General features: G+C 25.1%; 1 protein-coding gene across 1 annotated transcript; it reads right to left on the reverse strand.

The window, feature by feature from the left end:
* Positions 1 to 15,787, reverse strand: LOC145829062 (uncharacterized). Its single transcript, XM_082936799.1, has 15 exons — positions 15,539 to 15,787; positions 15,319 to 15,465; positions 13,534 to 13,596; positions 12,849 to 13,061; positions 9,012 to 9,071; positions 8,321 to 8,395; positions 7,876 to 8,076; positions 5,860 to 6,102; positions 5,397 to 5,548; positions 4,728 to 4,821; positions 3,804 to 3,863; positions 2,514 to 2,677; positions 1,074 to 1,167; positions 783 to 842; positions 1 to 222 (listed from the first exon to the last, which is right to left on the reverse strand). Exons 1-15 carry the CDS (start codon positions 15,785 to 15,787, stop codon positions 136 to 138), a joined length of 1,962 nt encoding a protein of 653 aa, XP_082792925.1. The 3' UTR covers positions 1 to 135.
* Between the last annotated feature and the right edge of the window lie 8,955 nt (positions 15,788 to 24,742).

Raw genomic sequence — 24,742 nt, forward strand, 5'->3', positions numbered from 1 at the left:
TTTAAAATACAATAAGCTTAAAAAAAATGTTTCTATGAAAAAACGTTTAAAATGGAAAAAAAAAGTTTGAATAGACTTATAAGTAAAATATGTTTCTAAATCAAAAATTATCTACAGTAGATATTCTAATACTTTTCAATATTTTCTTTGCATAAGTGACGCCATAATTTTCTTCATTTCCGACATTTCTTGTTCTAACTTAGTGAACTTACATTTCCAACCCTAAAAAAAAACTTGTAAAAGTTGCAACTAGAATACTTCTTTATAATAATGTTTCTTCAATTATAAAAATTGCAAAACACAAAATTTTTTACTGAAACTATAACTAATTTAAAACAGTAAGTAATATATTCAAACTTCTTTTTATGTAATAATTTTTAAATACTCTTATTGGTATGTTTTTTAAACAAAGTAATACTATATTATATTACAAAGCATTGAAATTTTTTTAATGCTGAAGGTTTACAAAATGATAGATAAATGTATACAAAAAAACACATTGCTTAAAAGAAAAAAAAAAAACATATTCCTTCACCATAGAATTAGCTAGTTCTATAAAACTTTATCAAGATAAAACAAAACTGTCGACTCTAAAGCAGTTTAAGTTTAAAATTTTTGTTAATCTCAAACTAAAACGTACAAAACACAAATAATTTTGTACTAATAATTCTACTAATAATTTACAGAAAAATATTCTGAGAATATCATTAAAAACAACTCTTTTTTATTTGATGTATAATAAACACACTTGGTAAAAATTATTGTTAATAATAATAACTAACTTCACTATTAAATTCACTTTCATGAGATGAACTTGTTGACTCCACACAATTCTTTTTTCTCTGTTTTTTATTTTAATTTAAGTTTATTTAAATACTAGAGCTTATTTGTTAAGCAGGATTGCTTTATCTTTTGGTCTACAACCAAAACTTAAAGCTGAGAAGAATAAGTTGTTAAGTTAACACAACAAAAAAAAAAACAAATGTAGATTTTGAGTCAAAGAATTATCATTTGAATTAATTATACGTAACACACATAAAAATATTAAAACATTGTGATTAAAAAAATCTTACATGTTCTACTAGGTATCTGTATTGATATTCGTTTTTCAGCCATCTTTTAATGAAAATGTCCATATTGTCTTTTGTTGGAGTTTTTTTGTACAATCTGAAATATATTTAAAATATTTACTGCTTATAAACTTAATTCAAACTTCAATATTTGAAGAAATAATAGCTTACATCGATCAAAAACATTCTCAATAAATGTTAAGTTTAATAAAACAATTATTACTTCATGTAAAATTCCTAATAAATAAATTTGTTTAAAACTCCTGATTTTAAAGGGTAACAAATGCTAACATTTTCTTCGTATTAGAAAGTTACATAAGACTTTTCAAAACTTTAAACTTAAGTAAAAAGATTTAAAAACTACACCTTATTTTAAAATAAGTTATTTTTTACAAACACTACACCAAAACCAAGTTATTTTTAGCAAGTTTCTGCAAACTAGTTTTAAACTTTCCTCTTTCCTACTCAAGGTGATCAGTATTACTTTTATGTTACTTATTTGGTAACATACAACAACAAACTTTATTTGTAATGCACATTGCACATCTAGTAGGAAATTTAAAGCTATAAATAAAACTTAGCTGTAATTTCAATTCAATAAAGAATTTTGTGATTAAAATATTACTTATAAACCTATAAAACCAAGTAAAACTAATTTTGAGTTTAATTTTTTCAAACTTATGTTACAAGTTTGTAAATTTGAAGAAACTTAACCTTTTTTTTTGCTTTACTTATAAGTTTGATACAAATATTGTAACAAATGTTTAAACAATTTCCACAGTGAAAATTAACTGTTCTATTTGTTATCAGGCTTTGGTGGGAAAAAGCTCCGACTTTGTCAAATATTAATGAAATTGTTTTAAATAATATAATGATCTACTTATTAGTTTAAAAATAATTTAATTACTTAAAAGATAGTAAAACTGTATTATAAATACTCAAAAGAGTCGAATTTTTTTATATAATAGAACAGTTAATTTGAATAAATAGAATAGTTAATTTGCATTTTTAATATTATTTGAGTAAGCTTTTTACTTTACAGTAGATCAGGGTTTCCCAAAATGTATCATGAGCAGTAAAGGGGCCACAGGGGGCTAGGAGGTCATTATTTAAAATTTACACTAGATATTATGAAGTTGATGATGAAGAGCAAAAAAAAAGGTCTTAGGTGTTTTTAATGGTAGTTTTGAAACATACACTAGATATTCTGGGGTTGAGGGAGCCATAGTTTTTTTAATTTCTTTAGAGGGGGCCTTTTGAAAAAAAAATTGGGAAATCCTGCAGTAGATATAACTTTTAGTTTAAGACTAATAATTTTATAATAATCTTTACTAAGTAACAAACTATATAAAACTGCAAACCCTAAAATATTTTTTGTTCTTATCATTACTGTTATTTACTAAATATAATATCAAATTTAAATTATCGTTACAATAAACTAACACATTAAAAAAGTGCTTGATAGCTTCAATAAGACCACGTTTATCAACCATAATGATAAAATCAACTTGTACAAAAAAATCAATCAATCTTCCCTGTTCAGCAAACAATTGTGTTAATTTCGATTTGTAACTTTTCCTCTGCTTTTGAGGAGATTGTAGAGTGACCTGAAAAAATATAAACGCGATTCACTAACATATATAGTTCAGGTATGTTTTTGACACAGAGTTTTTTAGTGAATTTCAAATAAAACAAAATAAAACTTTTATGTTAAAAATAGTTAAGTATATATTAAATTTTGAAACTAAAATGACTAAACAAAAATAAAGTTTTTATAGTACATTTATTTACTATTCTAAAATAATAAACCTTAAACTATGAAAGTTTTTAAGACTAAAAAAAAACTTATTTAAATACTTTTTATATATACTTTAAATTGCTATAACCATAAATTTAATATAATGTTTTATTATATATTTTGATTTTCCAGAAACAAATAAAGAAATCTCCACTTCTAGAGGAGAAATAATATATTTATTCTTTTAGGACTTTATCATGCATTAGTTTGAAGTATCAGTATTTTATAAAAAAAAAAACCAGCAGCTTAATTTAAGATAATCAAAATAAAACAAAAATGTAAAACTGTAACAAAAATTCTGAATATTGAAATTGTTTAATTTTTAGTACATTTATTTTGTTAATCATCTATTGAATCATCAGAAATATAGGTAATATTTTTTTATTTGAGTTGACAACTAAATAAAATTTACAAAATATATATTATGTGTTTGAAAAAAAATCAACAATACTTAATGTTGCGACTCTATAAAAAATACTTATTCTTAAACATAAAAACAAAAAATTTAAAGTGTAAATTATTAAGTTAAAGTACATCAGTACAGTAACGTATTATAATTTGTTAATATTAGTTAGATAATTTACAGAAGTGACAACTATAGCAACATGTTTTGAAAACTAAGTAAAACTAAATGTAAAACATATAATGATCAACTTAATATCTAGAAGATTGCTGTTTTAAATTATTACTTAAAACTGAGTATTCAAATTCAGTTTACAAAAATAAAAAAACTAGCTGCATGAACTTATTTTAGATAATTAAAAATTTTAAATATTTTAAAAATCCTAACAGTAAAAATTACAGTTTAATAAAAAATAGTTAGACAAACAACAATATCATAAATAAAAAGTTGAAATAACTGTTCAAAATATAGAACCACAAGATTGAATAAAATAAAAATATTAATAATTAAATATTAGTTCAACTAAACTCACTGTACTGTTAGAACTACTTGCTTGAAGCTGGTCTTTAGATTGTGTTTTTTTGTTTTTCGCCTATTAGAAATATTTATATTAATTACTTGTCAACTATTTTCAATGTTTTTATACAATTTTTTGTATACAAGGCTTTAGGGGGATGAGAGGTAAACCACTTTTTGAATATATATGACTTAACTAATTAAATCTAAGACTGGATTATGTGTTAGTAAAAAAAACATAGCTTGCACTTATCACATTATTATAATCAGTTTTATTATAACTTAAATTAATCCCTTTATGAGAAACAGGTCAGATTTATTTAAATTATTTTTGCGGGCAACATTAAAAAAAATTTCACAAGCTTTAGTATCGTTTAAACATAAAAAAAAATATATATACATACTTATCTAGTTATATAAAAACTATAATTTTTACAGCTGTTTCATACATGAAATGTAAAATTTCATGTATGATACAGCGGTATAAGTTATAGTTTTTATATAATTAGATAAGTATTTAGCTCCAATTTAATTTGTCGAGTACTATCGACCAGAACATTTTATAAAACTTTTAATATATACATATATATAATTAGATAAATATTTAGCTCCAATTTAATTTGTTGAGCACTATCGACCAGAACTTTTTATAAAATCTTTAATATATATATTATTTGAGTAATATCAGTATGCAATGAAAAAAACCACAAAGTACACAGTGGACAAGTAGGAGCAACTTATACTTTTGGTGACTTATGAATTGAACTAAGTGTTACATTTATATTTTACAGCTGAGTTTCTTATTATCAAAACTATATTTTTTTAGGTTGTTATTTTTAATTCTAAAAGTACAAAACAAGCAATAATTTGTTATTACTTTACCCACCCATAAAACAAAAAAAATGTTGCTTTTTTACAACAAAAACTATTAAATTCTTACATAATCAATGAGGATTCTATATCTGTTTTCATTTTGTATCCATTTCTTTTTGATTATTTCAGTTTGCATCTTTTTTGGATTTTTGTTGAATAATCTTTACAATTTTTTATAACAGTTAATAAATAGTTTAACAAAGTTTGAATGGCAGTACTGATAAAAATGCAAATTTTTATTTATTAAAATCTGATTTAGTAAAAATAGTAAAATAGACAATGCATATGAAAACGTATTGTTAACTGTCATCTTCTTTAATTGCAAGTTTTTTAATTTTTAAAAATATTTTTGTTACAAAACATGTTTTTAAGCTTAAAGCAATCCTAAAACCTAATGATCCTTTAAAAAACACTACTTTTGAATTTTTCTACAAACTCAAGTTAAATATCTCAAATACATTTATTTGCTCAAGTTTTAAAACTGGTTTACAAAGGGGCAGCTAAAAGTATAATTAACAATCTTTAGATAATCCCTTTTAACCGCTTAAATAATATCACTATTGAAAATGTCTTTTAAGTTCCCAACCTTTAAACATATTGTCGGAAATTTAGCTCCTAAGATAGAGATCTATAACAAGTTTTATTTTTCAAACAATAAATAGACTCAAACATTCTTAAAACACAATTAGTTATTTTTATACTTCTTTATATAATCTAATGTAACAAGCTTACTCACTTTTTGAAAAGCATTTTAACAGCAAAACCCAGTTCGTGTTTTTCAATGGCGTTTATAAAATCAGCTTCTACGAAAGTATCAATTAGCTTGCTTTCATTATCGAACAACTGAGATATTTTAGACTTGTGGACACTTTTCTGTTTTGATGGAGACTGTGAAGATACATAAAAAAGTAGAAAACCATTTAAATATTAAGGTTTACCAAGTGATATATTAATAATTGACAGTATTACACTGATGAAACAAAAATTTACTAAATCTAAAGTTACTCGAACTATTCATTGATCTTTATTCTATTACATGTAATGAATTTTTTATAAAATTTTACAATACTATACTTTGTCTAATTATAAAAACATTTATCTATAAGACTCAATTGAAATCTTGTAAATTTATGCAAAAATAATTCACGCACTTAGACAGTTACAACTTAAGTAAAGATTACTCTCTTTGAAATACTAACTTCATCATCAACATTATAGTCAATTTGGTTTTTATACGTGGTATTGTCATCAGTTGAAATAACTTCTTCATTGTAAACAACTTCGATTTCTTGGGCTTCATTGTTAGCTTCGAAATTTGCTTCATACACTTTCAATTTTTCTCTGCATCTCGCTACTTCTTTCTTGAGTCTAGTATTTTCTGCTGCGTGGTCTCTGGCCAATTCTTTCTGCTTCAGTTTCTCTTTGCACAGTAAGCGACTCATCTAGTGTAGTATTTAATTTAACTTGCTGATACCAATAAATAAAAGCATTTACATGTTAAGTTTAGCTAAGTTAACAATAAGGCTGGATAATACCAATTCGATCATCAGACCACAAGTCTCTTTTAATAGACTGAGACCCGAAGTTTTGTTCTCATTTAAACTCTTCAGTCAGCTACAACCAAAAACTTGCAGTCTACTGAAAACTTTTGGTCTGAGGATTGAAATGATATGATTTAACCTTTGTTTAACTAGTACTAGAGCTTGTCTCAAGCCAAACATAAGTTCACGCTTTGGCATAATCATGGTTGCCACTGATCAACCTGAGAAAAATTTACTGACTTTTCCTGACTTTTTACCAAAGTTTTCCTGACTTTTCTAAATCATACTCTTAAATTAAACTTATTGTAAATTACATAATCTAACACTTGAAACTATATAAAGCTTTCAATCTAATTTTAATACAGGTTAAAAATACAGTTTTTTGCTGAATTCTATCAAACTTCCAGTACACCACTTAAACCATCTGTGTATGATTCATGTTTGTAATAAACAGTTCTATCAGCAAAATACTTGTATTATCACCTTATAAACACAGCTTGTCTGAAAAAGGACACAATTTTTTAGCATTTCCTAGCATAAATGTATCTAGATAAACAAATGACATATAAGGAACTTTTACAATTTTTGTGTATATATCACAGTTTCACTATGGAAGTGTCCTTGCTACAGATCATCAATACTAAAAAACTTACAAAATCTGCTTGTTCAAGTAGGGTACTTGTTCAATATGTTAATAGAAACTGTTTGCAGTTGTCTAAAGGATATTTTACTAATTTATACCAGGTGAAGGCATTGAAAATAAAATTAAATATTTTTGCAAATTTCCAGGAAAATTTTGGATTTTTTTTCTGACTTTAAAGGACTTTTAATAAATTTTTACCGTTTGAAGGCTTTGGAAAACAAGAAACTTTGTAAATTAAAACTGACAAAATATGAATTTTTTTTTTATTTTATAAAATTTCCTGACTTTTCCTGACTTTTTTTCAAAACCCCCCATTTTTACCTGACTTTTCCTGACTTTTGTAATTTTTTTAAATTTTTCCTGACTTTTCCTGATTTCCTGACTTTTCCTGACCGAGTGGCAACCCTGCATAATAGACTTTCTCCGATGTATTTTTTGGTCGTAGTGTAAAGTTATTGATTTATTTGATGTCTAATATTGGCTTAGAAATATATGTTTCATTTTTGAAAACATTATTTAGTTTTTTCTGTTTATTGTGGGATTGTGCTGCTTTATTCAAAACAAACTGCGTTAAATCAAATTTTATAATTTCGTAAATTGAAATTATGATGTAAACTATTTTTTAGTTAAAAATCAATAACATAATAGGCTACGCAAAAAATTACATATATATTTAAATTTGGTTTACTAAATTTACTTTAATACTATTAAGTCATTTTAAGTTAATATCTAAAACATTATAAATATTTAAACTTTTTTTTTGTAAAAATAAACTATTTGAAAACTTAACTTTTAAATGTATGTGTTTCATGCTTGTCAATCAGTCAAAAAAAATAATGTTGCGAAATATTTTTTAAGATAGTAAATAAATATCTTTCTCGGGTTACTTATATTAATGAATAAACTACAAAAATGATCAAATCTGAAATAAAACTAAACATAATGAATTTTACTATTAACACAAATCTACAATTATAGCTAAACAAACACTCATACAGTCATCTTACAATGAAACCAAACAATTCTCAAACCTCGAATATTTGTTCCTCGGCGTCCACCAGCCGCATGAACTTCTCGGCAGATTTCTTCTCGGCTTCGTTCAGCTGCCGTGTGATGTCGGCGTTTTGTTTCTCCGCTTCCGCCATCTCCTCGTCTTTCTCGGCGAGCAACACGACCAGCTCGTCGAATCGCTTGTTCATGGCAAAGTATCTTTCCTTCCAGTTGTCTTCTATCTGAATAAAAAAAACATTGTTCTAAGACTTGGAACAGCTGAGTCAAACGCAAAAATTAAATTTAAAATAGAGGTGAAAACTTATGACAAAGAAAAGAAACAAAAAAACCAAGCGAAATTGACAATTTTTTTTAAGCTTTATCACTTAAAAGTTCTATTCATAAGTACACTACTCTTTAGTTTTAAAGCAGTTAAAAATTGAAATCAAAAACTGTTGTTAATTTTTAGTTCAGAAAAAAACTAACTATTGTTACATCGTGGAAGCATTCACTTTCGTTTTGTGTTGTAGGCAAGTTTTCATTCGCTTCATGATTGAATGTCTAAATAAATCAATTATTTATTATTATGTTCATGAAATATCTCGTATTTAAATAAACATAATTAGGTTCACGACTATTCAAATTCCGACAATTCAAATTCTTAATTAAAATTTAAAGAGCCACAACTATAAAAGTAATGTATATTTGTCAAATATAAAAAATATATATGTAGGTTCTATTGATATCAACAAGCCATTTTTTTCTTTATGTAAAATATTAAGTATTTTTCGAGATATGGCTTAAATAAAGTAAAAAACATAGTTATTTTTAGTATTTTTAAAATATATTAAAAATTATTTAAGATTTTGCAAAAAAGAAAAGAGGTTTGTAGATTTTAATAAGATCAACATATATATTTTATATTTTTTTCAAATTTATTTTACTTTTTGAGAAACAGTCTTTTAAATATTTTTTAAGAATTTGAATTGTCAAAATTTGAACTGTCCAAATTTGAATTGTCATGTAACCACATAATTAAGATATAAACTTTTACATCACAACTATAAGTAGTGTTGCAGTAAACCTTGTGACTTAAGCTTACAGCTTTTTGTTATTGTTCTACATAATCTTAATACCAACATAAAAAATTTAGATCAAAATACACAACAAAACTAACAGAAGGTTGCTTATTCAAATTTGAATAACCAATCATTCCAAACATGTTATCATTTTCAGCCTAAAAAAATAATACATTGTAAATTCAAAGCAGTTATAAAACGGGAGCCGATCATTTCTAACCCGCTATCATTTCTAACCCGATCACTTCTAACCCGATCACTTCTAACCCGATCACTTCTAACCCGATCACTTCTAACCCGATCATTTCTTACCCGATCATTTCTAACCCGATCACTTCTAACCCGATCACTTCTAACCCGATCACTTCTAACCCGATCACTTCTAACCCGATCATTTCTAACCCGATCACTTCTAACCCGATCACTTCTAACCCGATCACTTCTCACCCGATCACTTCTAACCCGATCATTTCTAACCCGATCACTTCTAACCCAATCACTTCTAACCCGATCATTTCTAACCCGATCACTTCTAACCCGATCACTTCTAACAAGATCATTTCTAACCCAATCACTTCTAACCCAATTAAACCCGATCATTTCTAACCCGATCATTTCTAACCCGATCACTTCTAACCCAATCATTTCTAACCCGATCGTTTCTAACCCATTTTACTTATGTTACGTTTTTATTTTTTAATCTAAATTTCATGCAAAAACAAACTAGTCTTAATGAAGTTATTAAAATATTAATAAAAAAATTAAACTTTTACTTACTTTAAACATAATGATTTTATTGTGTAACGTAAAAATATTTTTAGTATAAATTTTAATTTTAGTATTAACTAAATTTAACATAATCTTAATATATTTTTATTACCTCATTATCCTACACATATTTTTAGTTTTTTTCTATTATTTTGTTTTGTTTTTTTCAATACACTTTAAGAGACGTTTTTCGTTAGTCATATACAATTTACTAAATTGTTTACCTTAAAGTATTTTGAACTCTTTTTTGTAAAATTTTAATATAAGCAGTGATAATTATATCTTAGTTGGATCTTATTGTAATTAATATGACTAAAATAGTTTTAACATAAGCAAATTTAAAAAAGTAAACTCTTACAATTGTAATATTCAGATACAAAAACTTTTATATTACGGTTTAAAAACTGCATTGAAAGTCTTACGTAAATGTTTTGTTATTGCTTACTAATGTATTAACCTTTTATAGTAGGGTAGTTTAAAGTTTCATCTTAATAACTTATACAAATTGTTAAGCAACTTGCATAGGCCTATTAAGATAATGGAATTCAAAAAAACATTAGAAGAAGCTAAAAACTTTTATTATATTAAGTGGAAAAGCATGGTTTTTTATAGAAACTAGCTATTAAAACAGGTATGTCATATAACTAAACCGCAAAAGTTGTTATGTCGATTGACCGTCTGGATTTCACATCATTAATAAATTCCTACTTAGTTTTAGAGCAAAAATAATTGTTTAACACTAACAGTTAAACAGACAAGTTTATTTGTATAACAAGTTCGAGAGTAATTAAATCTCGCCTATGTTTTAATTGCGACTTAAATTAGTACTTTAATTGACAAACACTTCTTTCAAATTACTTTATTATAAGCAGTTGAAATAACGTAAGTAAAAACAAAATAAGTATTAAAAATAAAACATTTTGAAATAGAATAATAAATTAATTATATTTGAATTAAGTACAATTATAAGCAGATTTTTACAAAAACTCCATTAAGTTCTTTGTTTGTTTTAATCAAATATTTTTCCAGACGATTATTACACAAAACATATTTTTTTTTATTCATTACAGTAAAGCCAGCTTGCAGTCTATTGACTTTATTCTCGGTGGTCTTTTGCACCTCTAAATTTCTATAAATATGATGAGTTTTTTCTTTATTAAAATTTAAACCTATATAATAGGTTTCACAATACAAACTGGTTTTACTATTTTGTTATAAGTTTTTAAGTTATATAGTCTTATCTAATAATTTATACTTACATTTCAAATATAATGATCGCTAAATAATCTAAAGTTTTTGTGTTTTTGAAAACATGTAAAACAATAACTTTCAAAAGATATCAAGAATTATTATTTTTGAAATATTTACTATTAATCGTGAGAATAATCGTGTTTTTGCAAGTTTAAATTTTGAAAACTTTTAAATTTTTATGAAAAATGTAAATTTATTTTGCCCTACATAAACTTTATTTCAAAAGAAAATGTTAAAATGCGTTATAATAAGTTTTCGACACTAAACTTTTATAGTTAAATTTATTATAACTAAATATAACTTAACTACAGCTAATTTTTATATACAATTTACCAGTTGATTTAAAAATTAAAATTAAATTAAAGTTCGAGTAAATGACAAGTTCTGAATATTTAAAAAGCCTTCTACCTCTACTTTTGGCTTTGTATTAAACAGTATACACTTTCGTTTAAAGAACTTAGAATTTAATGATATTAGTTTTAAAAGAAACCACCATTACAATTACAATTACTAAACTTTATTAACTGTATTATTTAAAGTTTCATAAACGCTGATATGGATATTTTTAAGCAGTTGTATTTCATATAAATTCTCCTTGAATTTGGAGATAAATTGGTAATCTGGTTTCTACACTTAAAAAAATATATTAACCATATAGAATCATTTCAAAAGAAAGTACAGAATACTTTAACCGCTGCGATACTCATTATATTTCTTACATTGACGACTATCAAAACTTAATATTCAATCTTTAGAATACAAAAGACTTATACTTTTCCTAATGCTTTTTAAAACTAATTAACTACACTTGATTAATAACCCAATTTTAAACCTTATTGTCAAAACAATAAATGAACCAATTAATATCAACAATTAATTTTTGGCAAAAGCTATCTGAACATTAGGTTTTATTTTAAACAAAATAAACTATACTTCAAAAAAAAAAAACAATTTTGTTGAGATTATTTTTTTTAAACAAATCCTTATCTTTAAAAAATAACAAATTAATATATTAATACAGATCGGCTAAATAAATTTTGGTTTAGATATGATCAGGTTAGAAACGATCGGGTTAGAAATGATCGGGTTAGATATGATCGGGTTAGAAATGATCGGGTTAGAAATGATCGGGTTTAATTGGGTTAGAAGTGATTGGGTTAGAAATGATCTTGTTAGAAATGATCGGGTTAGAAGTGATCGGGTTAAAAATGATCGGGTTAGAAATGATCGGGTTAGAATTGATTGGGTTAGAAATGATCGGGTTAGAAGTAATCGGGTTAGAAGTGATTGGGTTAGAAATGATCGGGTTAGAAATGATCGGGTTACAAGTGATCGGGTTAGAAATGATCGGGTTAGAAATGATCGGGTTAGAAGTGATCGGGTTAGAAATGATCGGGTTAGAAATGATCGGGTTAGAAATAATCGGGTTAGAAGTGATCGGGTTAGAAGTGATCGGGTTAGAAATGATCGGGTTAGAAGTGATCGGGTTAGAAATGATCAGGTTAGAAATGATAGCGAGTTAGAAATGATAGTAAACCTATAAAACATACATTGTAAGACTTATTCTATTGTTATACCACTAAACACTTCTTTATTATGAAGTGTTTAGTCTTATTGTTCAAAGTTTACTTATAAATTTTAATTTATAAAGCTAATTAGAAGCTGAACTAAGTTTTAATGAATTCAAAATAATAGTTTATTTAATTAAAATATTTTATTTTTCCATAGTGACAACCATAAGACTTTAACAAGGCACTTGTGTTTTTCCACTAATCAAAATTTTAAACTATAGTATAAACTATATTTAACAAGTAAAAAAAATTATTATCAAACAGAAAAATGAACTAATGTGACTTTTACTAATATTACTTTTTAAATGCAAATAACTAGTAATTTCAAGATATTAAACAACTCACATTTTGATTACTAGGTGCCCACACAATAGACTTGATGTCAATTTTTTGTTTTATGACAGGAAAATTGTCAACCTTTTGCTTTACTTGAGAAGACAGGTCATTTTTTTTCCTCTTGCCAGGCAGCTTGTTTGCGTGCTTTTGTTTTCTCTTTTGAGATTTTTTAGCCGACTGAACTGAAGTTGATTCTTTTATTGGCTCTTCTCCATCTACAATCTGTTTAGTGGCATGTTCAAATAAATTCAAAATGTTTCGTTGTAAAATATCTTGGGTAGGAATTTTTAAGCTCTATCGACTGTATTTGATAATAAAAAAAAACATTTATATGTACAATTAAACAAAAGTTTTGATTTTTCTTAAATTTAATTTAATTTATAAGGCTAACACTTTTACAAAAACTGTTTTGTTTTATCATGTAAAATAACATTATATACAAAATAGTTGAAGATAAAGATTATTATACTTTCTAAAACACTTTAAAACTAAGGTATAATACAAAAAAAAAAAACAGGAACTGGAACCAGGTACTGGTTTTATAACAAGATAGATTTCACAAAATTAAAAAAAATAAACTTAGTCATTAACTTGATTGTACTATATATTTTAATGTTATATTACCTAAGTTACTTCAAACTACATAGTGTCAAAACTTAGAAGCAAAATTCAAACAAAAACGCCTGCAACTTACTATTGTAACTTCATGAGCATTTTGTTTTGTAGGTAAGCTTTCATCGTTGTTTAACTGGGAGCTCTAGATTAAAAAACATCCTTTAAATACCTATACAAAAATATACCTCAATACTTTTGTTATCTAGAAATAAAAACAATAGTAATAAAACTAAAACATCAGTTCTACATAGCATACTTATATCAGAATTTAAGCTTGTTTATAAGTTATTATAACTGTTTAAAAGTTGTTTATAAGCAACTCTAATTTATTGGGATGAACAACATTCAAATTCAAACGATTCAAGTTCTAACTAACTAAATTCTCTAAAAAAGCTTTTTTAGGGTCACAAATCAAAAAATAATATGTTTTTGAAAAAAAAAGTTAAAACAAGTTTTTAGGTATAAATAATACCTACAAACTTATTGTTCTTAATTTAAAAACATTTTGAAGATAGAACTAAACCAATGTTTTAAAACACACTAATTTTTAATAATTTTGAACTTATTTTCTTTGTTAATCATTTTTATGAATTTTTTATACTATCATAATCTTATCAAATAGACCTACAAATGATTTTTTTCAATAAATTTAAACTGTACACAACTTTTTGAAATGTGGCTGTTTAGGCATTTTTTAAAAAGTTTGAGTTGTCAGAATTAGAAATTGTTAAGTTACACTTTTAATATTACTATATTATTTCAACAATAAAATTGCAAAAAAGTTACTGTTGAATAAAGATCCAACCAATATAGGGTCTGACTTTTTTTAAAGAAAATATCTAATCTAAATTGTGGAGGATTCTAGTAATGATTAAGATCAGGATCAGGCCCAATCCTGATTTTTAAAATATACCTGGAACCGACCAGAATTTAGTTTTGAAAACAAGTCAGATCTGAAGATATTATGACTTTTTTTTATGAGAAAGAAAAACTATATTAAAAAACAAACAACTACAGTAATTTTACGCCAAAAAGTTCTTATAAAAAGCACTAGTATACCAGTTATATTAGGACTTTAACAAATTGCAAATTTTGTATGATTTAAGTAAATAAATGTTTATAGACAGTTTTTTGTTGCCCCATAACAAACTTGGTTGGCAAACTGGATCTGCAAGCATGTAAATCTGGCGCGCTAAACCAGAATTTGTCTAAACTTACATTAGATATTCCAAAATTTGTAATTAAAAAATTAAAATATTTTTGGTACAATCGAGGAGATATTTTAAACTCACACTACACGTTCTGGAATGTTTAAGCAGAAACTCAAGTTAGGTACTCTTGGGCTTGTAATAAAGAGTAAAAAGAGTGAATGTATGTCTATAAACTTATTAACTAATTTGCTAAGTTTATTTAGTTTTAAATACTGTATGATCTGTGAAAACGTTACGTACATAACTTTAAAATGTATCAATATCAATTTGGCCTGTAATCACCGAATCACTTATTATAATTATTACTTATTATTATTAAAAATTGTTTATATCAACAAAAAAAAGTTTTTTTATTTTATTGATTTACAGTATTCATTAAACTCATAATAGTTAAATATTTGTAACATAGACAGGCTTTATAAGGCTAGTCTGGAATGTTTTGCAAACTTCAAGTGTTTTGATTTATTAAAAAGCTTTTATCTAAATTTTGACTTATTCTGAAAACTTTTAAGCAAATAGGTTAAACTTAGTATAATTCAAAATCTTATTTAAAGAGAGCTAAAGATTGGTAACCTTAAAAAATCAAACTCTGTTTAAAAATTACAATGTTGTATCATTATACCAAACAGTATTATTATAAAACTAATTTTTACCTCACCACAGGAGAAAATGTTTTTACTACTTTCATGTGTTGAAATCTTAACTTCATCTACATTATTAGCAGCAGTGTCAATTTCAACTCGGTCTCCAACACTTTCATTGTTTGCTTTCAATTTCTTGTTTGGTGCTTCCTCAGATCTCTGGTGCAAAACACACAAACACTAAAAACTAATCCAACTTCAATTAACATACCAATGGGTCATTCAAACTTACAGTTTTCGCGAGCTCATTTTTATGCTGCAGTATAAATTGTTTGATTCTACAACGATACCTGACTTTTTTCGAATGGACCAGTTTGCTCCACTTCACATGCAAGTCCACCTTTTCAAACAAACTCAAAAAAGCTCTGTCCCTGTCTTTTCCCACCATTGACAAAAAGTTGCACTCTCCTGCTGCCTTTAAAAGCTTTTTCTTGTCTCTGTTCAACAGTACTGATGCAAAGCATCTACTCTTGGAAGGCATTATAAAACACCGTTTACCTCTGGAACAATTACTTGAATCAGTAAACTCTAAAATTATATACTTTTTGACTATTGCCAAACACATTTTGTTGTATGTAGAAGAAATTTCTATTAAAAACTAACTAAAGCAAAATAGATCCATCTAAAAGTAATGTAATTTTTTAGTTTTTGAATTAAGTTTGTTCCCTTTTAAAAACTTTGCATTAACTAAACATATACCTTTAAAGTGCTCCTTACTTAATGTGTTGTTCAAATTTAAACGTGCATAATGATTATAGAAATTTAAAATATTTTATTTCTAGTTTACACTTGCTTGCTTTAAGTTTATCAAAATAAAACATATTAAGTAATAGTTTCTATACTGATTAACTACTTGATAATGTTTATTTACACAGTCTAGTTAAAATTCAAAAAGTGGTTACTATAGTAAGTTTTATTTTCAAAGCCAACAGGTTTCTTGAATGCAGTTGATATGTTTACATCTAGGAAATATAGTGAAATTTTAAAATTCTGGTGAGAAAAGTGGATTATTGAATATTTAGCACTTGCAATATATGCTAATGTAGGGGTCTGCAAACTGCCTGTGGGCCACAGTCAAAACTTTCTTCTACTAAACTTAATTTTGTTTTCAAAAATATGTTTAAACTTTGTAGCGTTATCTTAAAAGAAATTATCTATTGTAAATTGTTAAAAATATTTAAATTGTTTTTTTAACCACATTTTTTTACTTTTTCAACCTTCCAACTTTTAATAGTAAGCTTATTGGTAGTATTAACCCCAGTGTTAATATTACTAGGTTTATGACAACTTTTAGTTCTGAAGATAGGGTAGCAATTAATTTTATAGAAATTTATCTAAACTACAAGTTTTTATGTCAAATTTAAATACAATATTAATTTTTAAATATTAACTTATCAAACAGTAAAAAATAGAAGCTGTAGTTTTATAAAGTTTATACAGTTAACAATACTAAATTCTTTAAAAAGAAAAAATATTTTACTATAAGCTTGGGCAACATTTTTTACAAAACTCCACACTTTTCTTGTATTTTAAAGAGTGATATTGTAGTTTGCAGCATTTTTAAGGTTTATTTGTCTAAGTTTTTAAACTCTAGATTTTTTCAGCAGGGTGGCCTATCATTAAATTTAAAGAAATTCTTGAATTTTGAAATTCCTAATTTTTTTTTTTGCCACTGGCAAGTTATTTCTTTAAGTGGTGAAGAACTAGCCACATTGCTAAAATATCAATTAAGCAATGCAAAATCAAGTTCTTGAATAAATTTGGTCATAAAAAATAATAAAATATTGAAAAAGAATAACTAAGGCTTTCTTGAGACTTTTTAAATCATAAAACTGTCCAAGTTTTCATGAAAAAACAAAACTATCTTGCGTAGGCCGGCAATCAAAAAACTAATTCATAATGTCTTAAGTTATACTGAGTCATCTTGAGATTTTCATAAACTTTTAAATATCCTGAGTCGATTTGAGTGTATAGAAACCCTGTTTCAGGTTATATGGTCAACCTGTGAAGAGGTTTCCAGAGTTTTTCTGGGGTTCAAAAAGGATGATACCACACCCCAAAACAACAAAAAGTGTTGCCAAACTATTATTATAAACATCTGCCAAAGGTTTTTGAGAAATTTCTTTCATGTATTGTTTTCTGAGGGTAGGTTTCAATTTTGCACAAGCAGACAAAATTGCACTAAGGGTTACATTTTCACAAAAACACTTTTGCACAAGCAGACAATTTTGCATGGAGACATTTTTGCACGGGTTGATTTTTTAATTATTTTTAATACATTTAATACATACTTTTTTAGTTTTTCTATTTATTTTATTTTTACTACCACTGTTACCCCTAACTCCTGAATACTTTAAAAAGAAAATATATTTTTATTTTGTTTTCAAGTTAATGTACTACAATTTGTTTTAGTAAATAAATAATATGATTAACCACTGGTTGGCAGCTTTTTTTTTCTTTTTAATCATTTTACATTATTAATTCACTTTTTTTGTTTTTTTTATAAAAAACTTTATAAGTTATATTTCTATCCCTATTTTTACTACTACTGTTACCTGTAACCCTTACCCTCGGTCAGTAACTATTTTTTCTTTTTGTTCATTTATTAATTTATCTTTTTTTTTTTGTTCTTTTTTACTCTCATGCAAAAACAACCCTTTGTGCACAATTGAACCTTGGTGCAAAATTGTCTTGATGCAATTTTGTCACCTTGTGCAATTTTTTAAGGTGAGAAAATGTTAACCCATTCAAGTGAGAAATTGTTAATTTCATGTTTTTTTTTAATGGTAAAAAACATCAGTCTCAACTTTTCTAGTACTGCAGTTTTTGCATAATTAATGTTTTCAGTGTTGAATTTATAGTTATAATTATGATTAGAATTATTTTTTGACTACCAGGAACTTATTGTATAATAAGTTTGTATTTAACAACAAATCTAAAAGTTTTAAAAGTAAGTGAGAAAAAATATTTTCTATCAATATGAATATTAAATAGGATATTGAGTTAGGCTTGTTGATTCCGATAAAGGTTTATAGAAGGGTAAGTCCCTACGTTTTAACATTAAGAAACAGACATCAGTGATAAAGCTGATACAAAAACTTAATTAATTTTTTTAATGCATAAACAACTGTTTGAAATTCTAATTACAATAAATATTATAAAATTATATTTAGATTTATATGATTAACATTTTTATTTTTTAACTGAAATTTTTATTAGCATGCGAATTGCGACCCTTACTCAAGCTAGATTTTTTAAAGATGTACTTATTAAAAATTTTAGTTAACTTAAGATAAAACGATATTTTAATTAACATAAAAACAAAAGAAAAGCGACATTAATTAAAAAACTTTCAAAGACTTCCTCACAAAGTAACACATCAATTATTTACTTTTATTTTTTATTGAACGACAAATAACAAGCGCCATAGTTGCTTATTTAAACATTTAGACAACAGCAGGGGCGTCGCGTGGGGTGTTGCACTGCCGCAACTGCACCACCTGGAAATTTTGTAAGGAAAAAATTAATTATCTATAACATTTAGTTATTTTTTAGAACGAAATCTCTTTTAAAACTCCAATTTAGAAAACGACCATTTTGCCTACTTCACTGCCGCAAACTCTTAGCTGACTGCCGCAAATGAACTCAAAAAAGCAAAATTTCTTTAAGAATTACCGCAAAATCAATATCTTGCGGTAAGTAAGCTAAGTTGAAAATTCCCTAAAACAGGACATGCTTAAGTATCATCTACAAGCTATTGTAAACATAAAATAAAAACAAAGCTAAGCTACTGCAAAGGATTAAACTTGAGTTTATGTACAACCATGATTTTTAAAATTTAAACTTGTCATAAATTAAATATTCTGAAAAAAAAGATAAGAAACTTAAACCACCAAAGTCTAAGAAATAAGATTTTTTATTTTAATCTGCATACATAAACTTAACTATAACTGAATATTGTAATCATAAAGTTAATAAAATATTTAATTAAATAATATTTAAATGTAAAGTTTGAGTTCTGAAAAAAAATGTTAAGCAGTTTATTATAAACTTCTAGTTTACTCTTACAGAAAAATAATTTAGATTTATATTAAATAAAAATTATTATTATTGAAACAGTCACATATTTAGATAAAGTAAATAGCCTTAACTTAAAATATTGGTCGAACCCCCCAAGAAACTTTGATTACTTAGAGTAGTTTAACATTTTAGTCTACTTTTTATGACTTTTTGCTTAATTTTTTCATAAACAAAGCAAAAATTTTAGATAAAATTGTTGTAACATGGTTGCCTTGCCTCATAATCAGGATAACTTAGAAATGTTAAAAAAATTCAAGATGACCTAAGATAAATTAAAACTGACCATATTAGAAAATATTCAGGCTGACTAAAGCAGTTTTAGTTTTTTACTCTGAAAATAACAAGTTTATTTAAAGTTAAAATATAAGTGTTTTACCCCTATGGCCACATGATTACTAACTGACCAATTTTTTACTGTTATAATGGTTACATATTTATTAATTATCTTTAAATTTCTTAAAAAGTTCAACAGCCTCACCAACTAAACTTTAAAAAGTTGAGCTCTTGAGAAAAATACTGTCATCAAAATGAAAAACAAATTAAATTCAAATACAGAAAAGATACCCTTAAAAAAGTATTAAATTTTAAACCTCCAACAAAAAACATTAAGTTTAGAAAAAAAGTTAATAAAAATTTTAAAGTTTGTTAAAAAAAATTGTGCAAAACAGTGAGGGGTAAAGGGGGGGGGGGATGTATAGGCACTTTTTTACATGTTGTTCTTATTCTAAGTTTTTCAGAAAGCTAATAGTTACTCTTTAATAAACTTGAAACTTCCAATTAAACTTTTAGATACAACCGGTCAGGCCAGAGATTACACTGATTTATTATACAAGGAGCAAACTAAAAAAACAAAAAAAAAGCTGAAAGAACATTTTCATCTTTGAAAAGGATAAAAACATTTTTAAGAAATCATGGGTCAGTCAAGATTAAATTCTTTGAGTGTAATTTCGATTGGTAGGGACTTACTTAAAAACTGTACTAGTTTCAAAGAAGAGGTGATGGAGAAATTTATCATCCAAAAGGAGAGAAGAATGAATTTTAGTAACAAAGGTGAAAAGTAAGAGTCTAAGTATTTATGTTTGCAAAGTAAGACTTTAGATTTAATTTTTTAGGTAGACATTCAGTAGTAACTATTTTCTGTACTAAGCAAGTTTAGTTTTTCATTAAAAAGTTGTAATTTGTACATAAATTTTATTTTGTTTGTAGACTTTTTAATTTACTTGCCAAGCTTCATTATGCATTCCTTCTTTTGTTTAGTTAAAAATAAGTAAAAATATTATTTTTAGTTTGGTATTTGATCCAATATTTTTCAAGTAAAGTTGAAGCTAAAATGAAATATTATTAAAGTTGCTGTGTTTTTTATTATAATATAAGTTTCTTATATCTAAATTGTAAGCTACTTTTAGTTTTAACTTTAGAGCCTTTGTAAAACTTAATATTATTTAGTTTGCTTGTTTTCCTTTTGAGTTTTTTACTTATTTAAACTTTTTTTTTTAATCATAAATGAATTTTAAATTTCTTTACTGAGTAATGTAAGTTGTTTTTTGAAAAAAATTTAATTTCTACACAACATTTTATTTGTTTGTAGACTTTTTAATTTACTTGCCAAGTATAATTAGACTTTTTTTTTATTAAATATTAGTAAAATTAATAGTTTGATGTTAAATTAATCCAATATTTTTTAACTAAAGTTGAGGCTAAAAAAATATCATTGCAGTTGCTGTATTTTTTATTTTAATATTAATCTGTTTAATCTAAATTGTAAGTTAGAGACTTCGTAAAATTTGATGTTTATGAGCTTGCTTATTTTACTTTTGTGTTTTTAACTTAGTAGTTAAGCTGTTTTTTTTTTTAAACATAAAAATTTTAATTAGTTATAAGTTGATACTCGTTTATTTTTTTGAATATTCCATCAGTAAATAAGCAATTATTTTCTACTGAATAAATTTTTCTCAAAATAAACTTGCAGTTTGTACATAACAATTTTTTGTTTGTTTGTAGACTTTTTAATGTTCTTGCCAAGTCTAATAAGACATTTTTTTTTAAGTTAAATAATAGTAAAATAACCATTCTTAGTATGATGTTTAATCAAATATTTTTTAATTTAAGTGAGGCAAAAGAAAAACTATTAAAGTTGCTGTGTTTTTCAATATAATGAAAATTTGTTTTGTCCAAATTTTTTTCTACTGTTAGTTTAAATTTTAAAGCCTTCTTAAAAATTAATACTCATAAGTAAGCTAACATTTTTTGAGTCTTGTAAATTACCTAAAATAATTATTTATTACTTATATTCTTATATTTACTTAAATTTGCAAAGTATTTACCTTTTTTTAAAAAAGTTATTTTCTTACATAATTTTTTTTTGAAAAAATAAATGTTTTATTTCTAAACGAAATTTCCCAGGTTACATTAGCAATTTAATGTAATTGTTGTAGAAAAAAGTCTTTATTTAAGATAAAAAAGAGTTTTAAATTAGGAGATTTTTTTTTTAAATTCTGCACCACCTAAAAAAAATACCACGCGACGCCACTGGACAACAGGATAGTTTTTGTTTTACCATTTATTATTTCATGCGTTGAAAAACATATCAACTAAAAAATTTCTTTAATCATTTAAAAGTAAAATTTTAATTTAAAATAATCAAAAGTAAGGAAAACTAGTAAACTTTTAAATAAAAACAATATGTTCTGTTTCAAGTTAAAAAAATAGATTAATTTTCATATGTAATCTTTTGTATTATTTTTATTACGTTGTGTACTATTTTTTTTTTAATTTTTTTTATTTAAAACATTTTCCAACTTTTATAAATAAACAAACATATAGAAAAAAACATAAAACTTTTAGTTTGCTTGTTATCTCAGAGTACGAAAATAAAAATTTTGGGAAACGCAAAGTTTTTAATTAGCTCATTATAGTTTTGGTAACCGAGAGGCTTTTCGCAAATTCCAAACTCCAAGTTTTTTTTAGAATATTTTTATTTTTGTGTTCCATGAACTTAGCTACTTAGTTCAAACAACAATTTAAAGTTTTCTAGTATCTTTGTTTTAAAATATATATTTAACAAAGTTTGAAAATTAAAAAGTCTTAAAATTTGCACTTTTTAAAATTAAGTCATTTATTAGAAAAAACTACTGTTTATTTTTTGTTGTTTTAGCTACTTATAAATTTATTTAATCCGTTTATTCGTTCTTGTACTTTTAAAAATGTTTGAAAATTGTTCCTGTGTGTATAAAAATGTATGCAAGTATCTTAGCAAAGAAAAATTTTGAATCAAGTTTTAAAATTACTTTAAAAAGTTTTAACAGTATAACAGCTAGATATTAAGATTTAAAGTGCTAAATAAACTTATACTAATTATTTACATTAAAACTTATGGAACAAGTATACCATCCTTGCTTTACCTCGTGAAAATTTTAACGTAAACTTTATGACTAAATGACTATTAAAGTATAAAAACATTGCAATTTTTGCCTTAAAGCCATCAGTTCGTACATCATTTATTCTTTTATGATGTTTTTCTATAAGCTCTCGTACTTACTCAATGAGCTCTAACTTAAAAATTATAATTCTTTTTAGCTGTATAATTTAGCTATTTAATTTTGTATAAGATAAACACATAAGAACAAAAAAAAAGTTACACATTTTAGTTAAGAAAAATGTCGTAAACTTCACCTTACTTCAGGATGATTGTCATCACATAAACTTTACAATAATTTATTAGCATAACCTAATATAATACAATCAATTGGACTATCAATCAAGTGTTTAATTGGATCATTTATCAATGTAAAAAACAAATTTTTGAAACATTTGTATATTAAGGTCTTTTTATGTTAAGTAAATTTCCATGTATAGGATTAAATAATATTACTTAATAATTATTTTTTAACAGTTTATTACAAAACACGCTTAATAAGAATATTATTGAACAATTTTTGATAAATATAGCAGTATTTTTTTGTAATTTACCAGCACAAAAGCTAATTTTTCTAACTTTATTTAAAAATTCGCAAATCGAACATAGAATACAAAGATGAAGAAGTATAACAGAAAAAAATTTATTTTTAATTATTTATCAAGTCAAAATATATTAATTGAATCAAAATAACAGCTGTTAATACTTGAACGCAATTTTTTTTTTGCTAAAATAAAAACTAAATATTTCAAACTGTATATAAAACTTTTAAGGCATCAAAAACTAAAAAAAAAAACTAATTTAATACAATTAATTTTTCTATCAAACAATGATATTTAAAAAGAATAAAAATCAACCAAAAAACAGCCTAAACCTTCAAAATATCGCAATTTGAACACTTTTAATTAAAAAAATATTCCGTTAAAATAATTTAAACTTTAAAACACCATCTTTAACTTATGAAAAGTTAAAAAAAGCAAAATAGTTTCTATAAATTGACAAGGATTATCTAAGTTCATCATAATTTTAGTAAAAATGTGATAGTTGCTTATTTTCAATTTTATTCTTAAAAGTTTTCATTTGTTGAAGTTGTTTCTTCATATCATTCACTTCTGCTCTATAATTCTGAAAAAAAAACTAATTTGTTACGCAGCAAAAACAAAGAAGCTAATTAAGTGTTAAAAATTAAATGTATGTACTGATTAGTGACAATTTAATACAATTTTTAACACTGAACTATAGCTACTAATAAAAAAAAACATTATGAGTCAATAGTAAAAGTTTACTCATATGATTTTTTTTTAATTTTTATAAAAATATGTGACAATAATGTACTACAAAGTATATCTAATATTTAAGAAATTTAATGTTATAAAACGGTTACTGGTAGTTTATAAACTAAGGTAGTGGTTTATACACTAATATCAGCAGCTGGTTATAAATAATTTTGTTAAAAATTGTGTTATCGACTAGCTTGTTACACCCTGGTTAGGCCACAATTTTTACAAAGAATAGGTTTTTGCGAATAACAGGGTTGCCATTGGTATTTAAGAAAATTTCTTCCAGGTTTTTTTAATTAAACGTTTTTGGGTCTATTTTAAATATATAGTATAGTTTAAGGATAAAAACTGTGTTAAGTAGTACAATAGAATTGGAAAAATAAGCGACTTTAAATGAGTATTTAAATAATAAAAAAAAAAAGATTATGGCAAATTGTTTTATATATATTATAGATTCTTTGTACAAATCGTGATACTACTTATCATGTAAAAATTGTTAAAAATTCCAGGTTTTTAGTGATTTTGTTGAAAACTTCAGTTTTTTTATAAACTTCTCAAAGTCCAGATTTTTCAATAATTTTTAGCACAAATTATCAAATTCCAGGTTTTATGGCAACCCTAAAATAATAGAAAGGATTATTTTAGTTACGAAATGATAAAA

This window comes from Thalia democratica, chromosome 2 (assembly GCF_965202585.1).
Source record: "Thalia democratica chromosome 2, ktThaDemo2.hap1.1, whole genome shotgun sequence".
NCBI classification, from domain to species: domain Eukaryota; kingdom Metazoa; phylum Chordata; class Thaliacea; order Salpida; family Salpidae; genus Thalia; species Thalia democratica.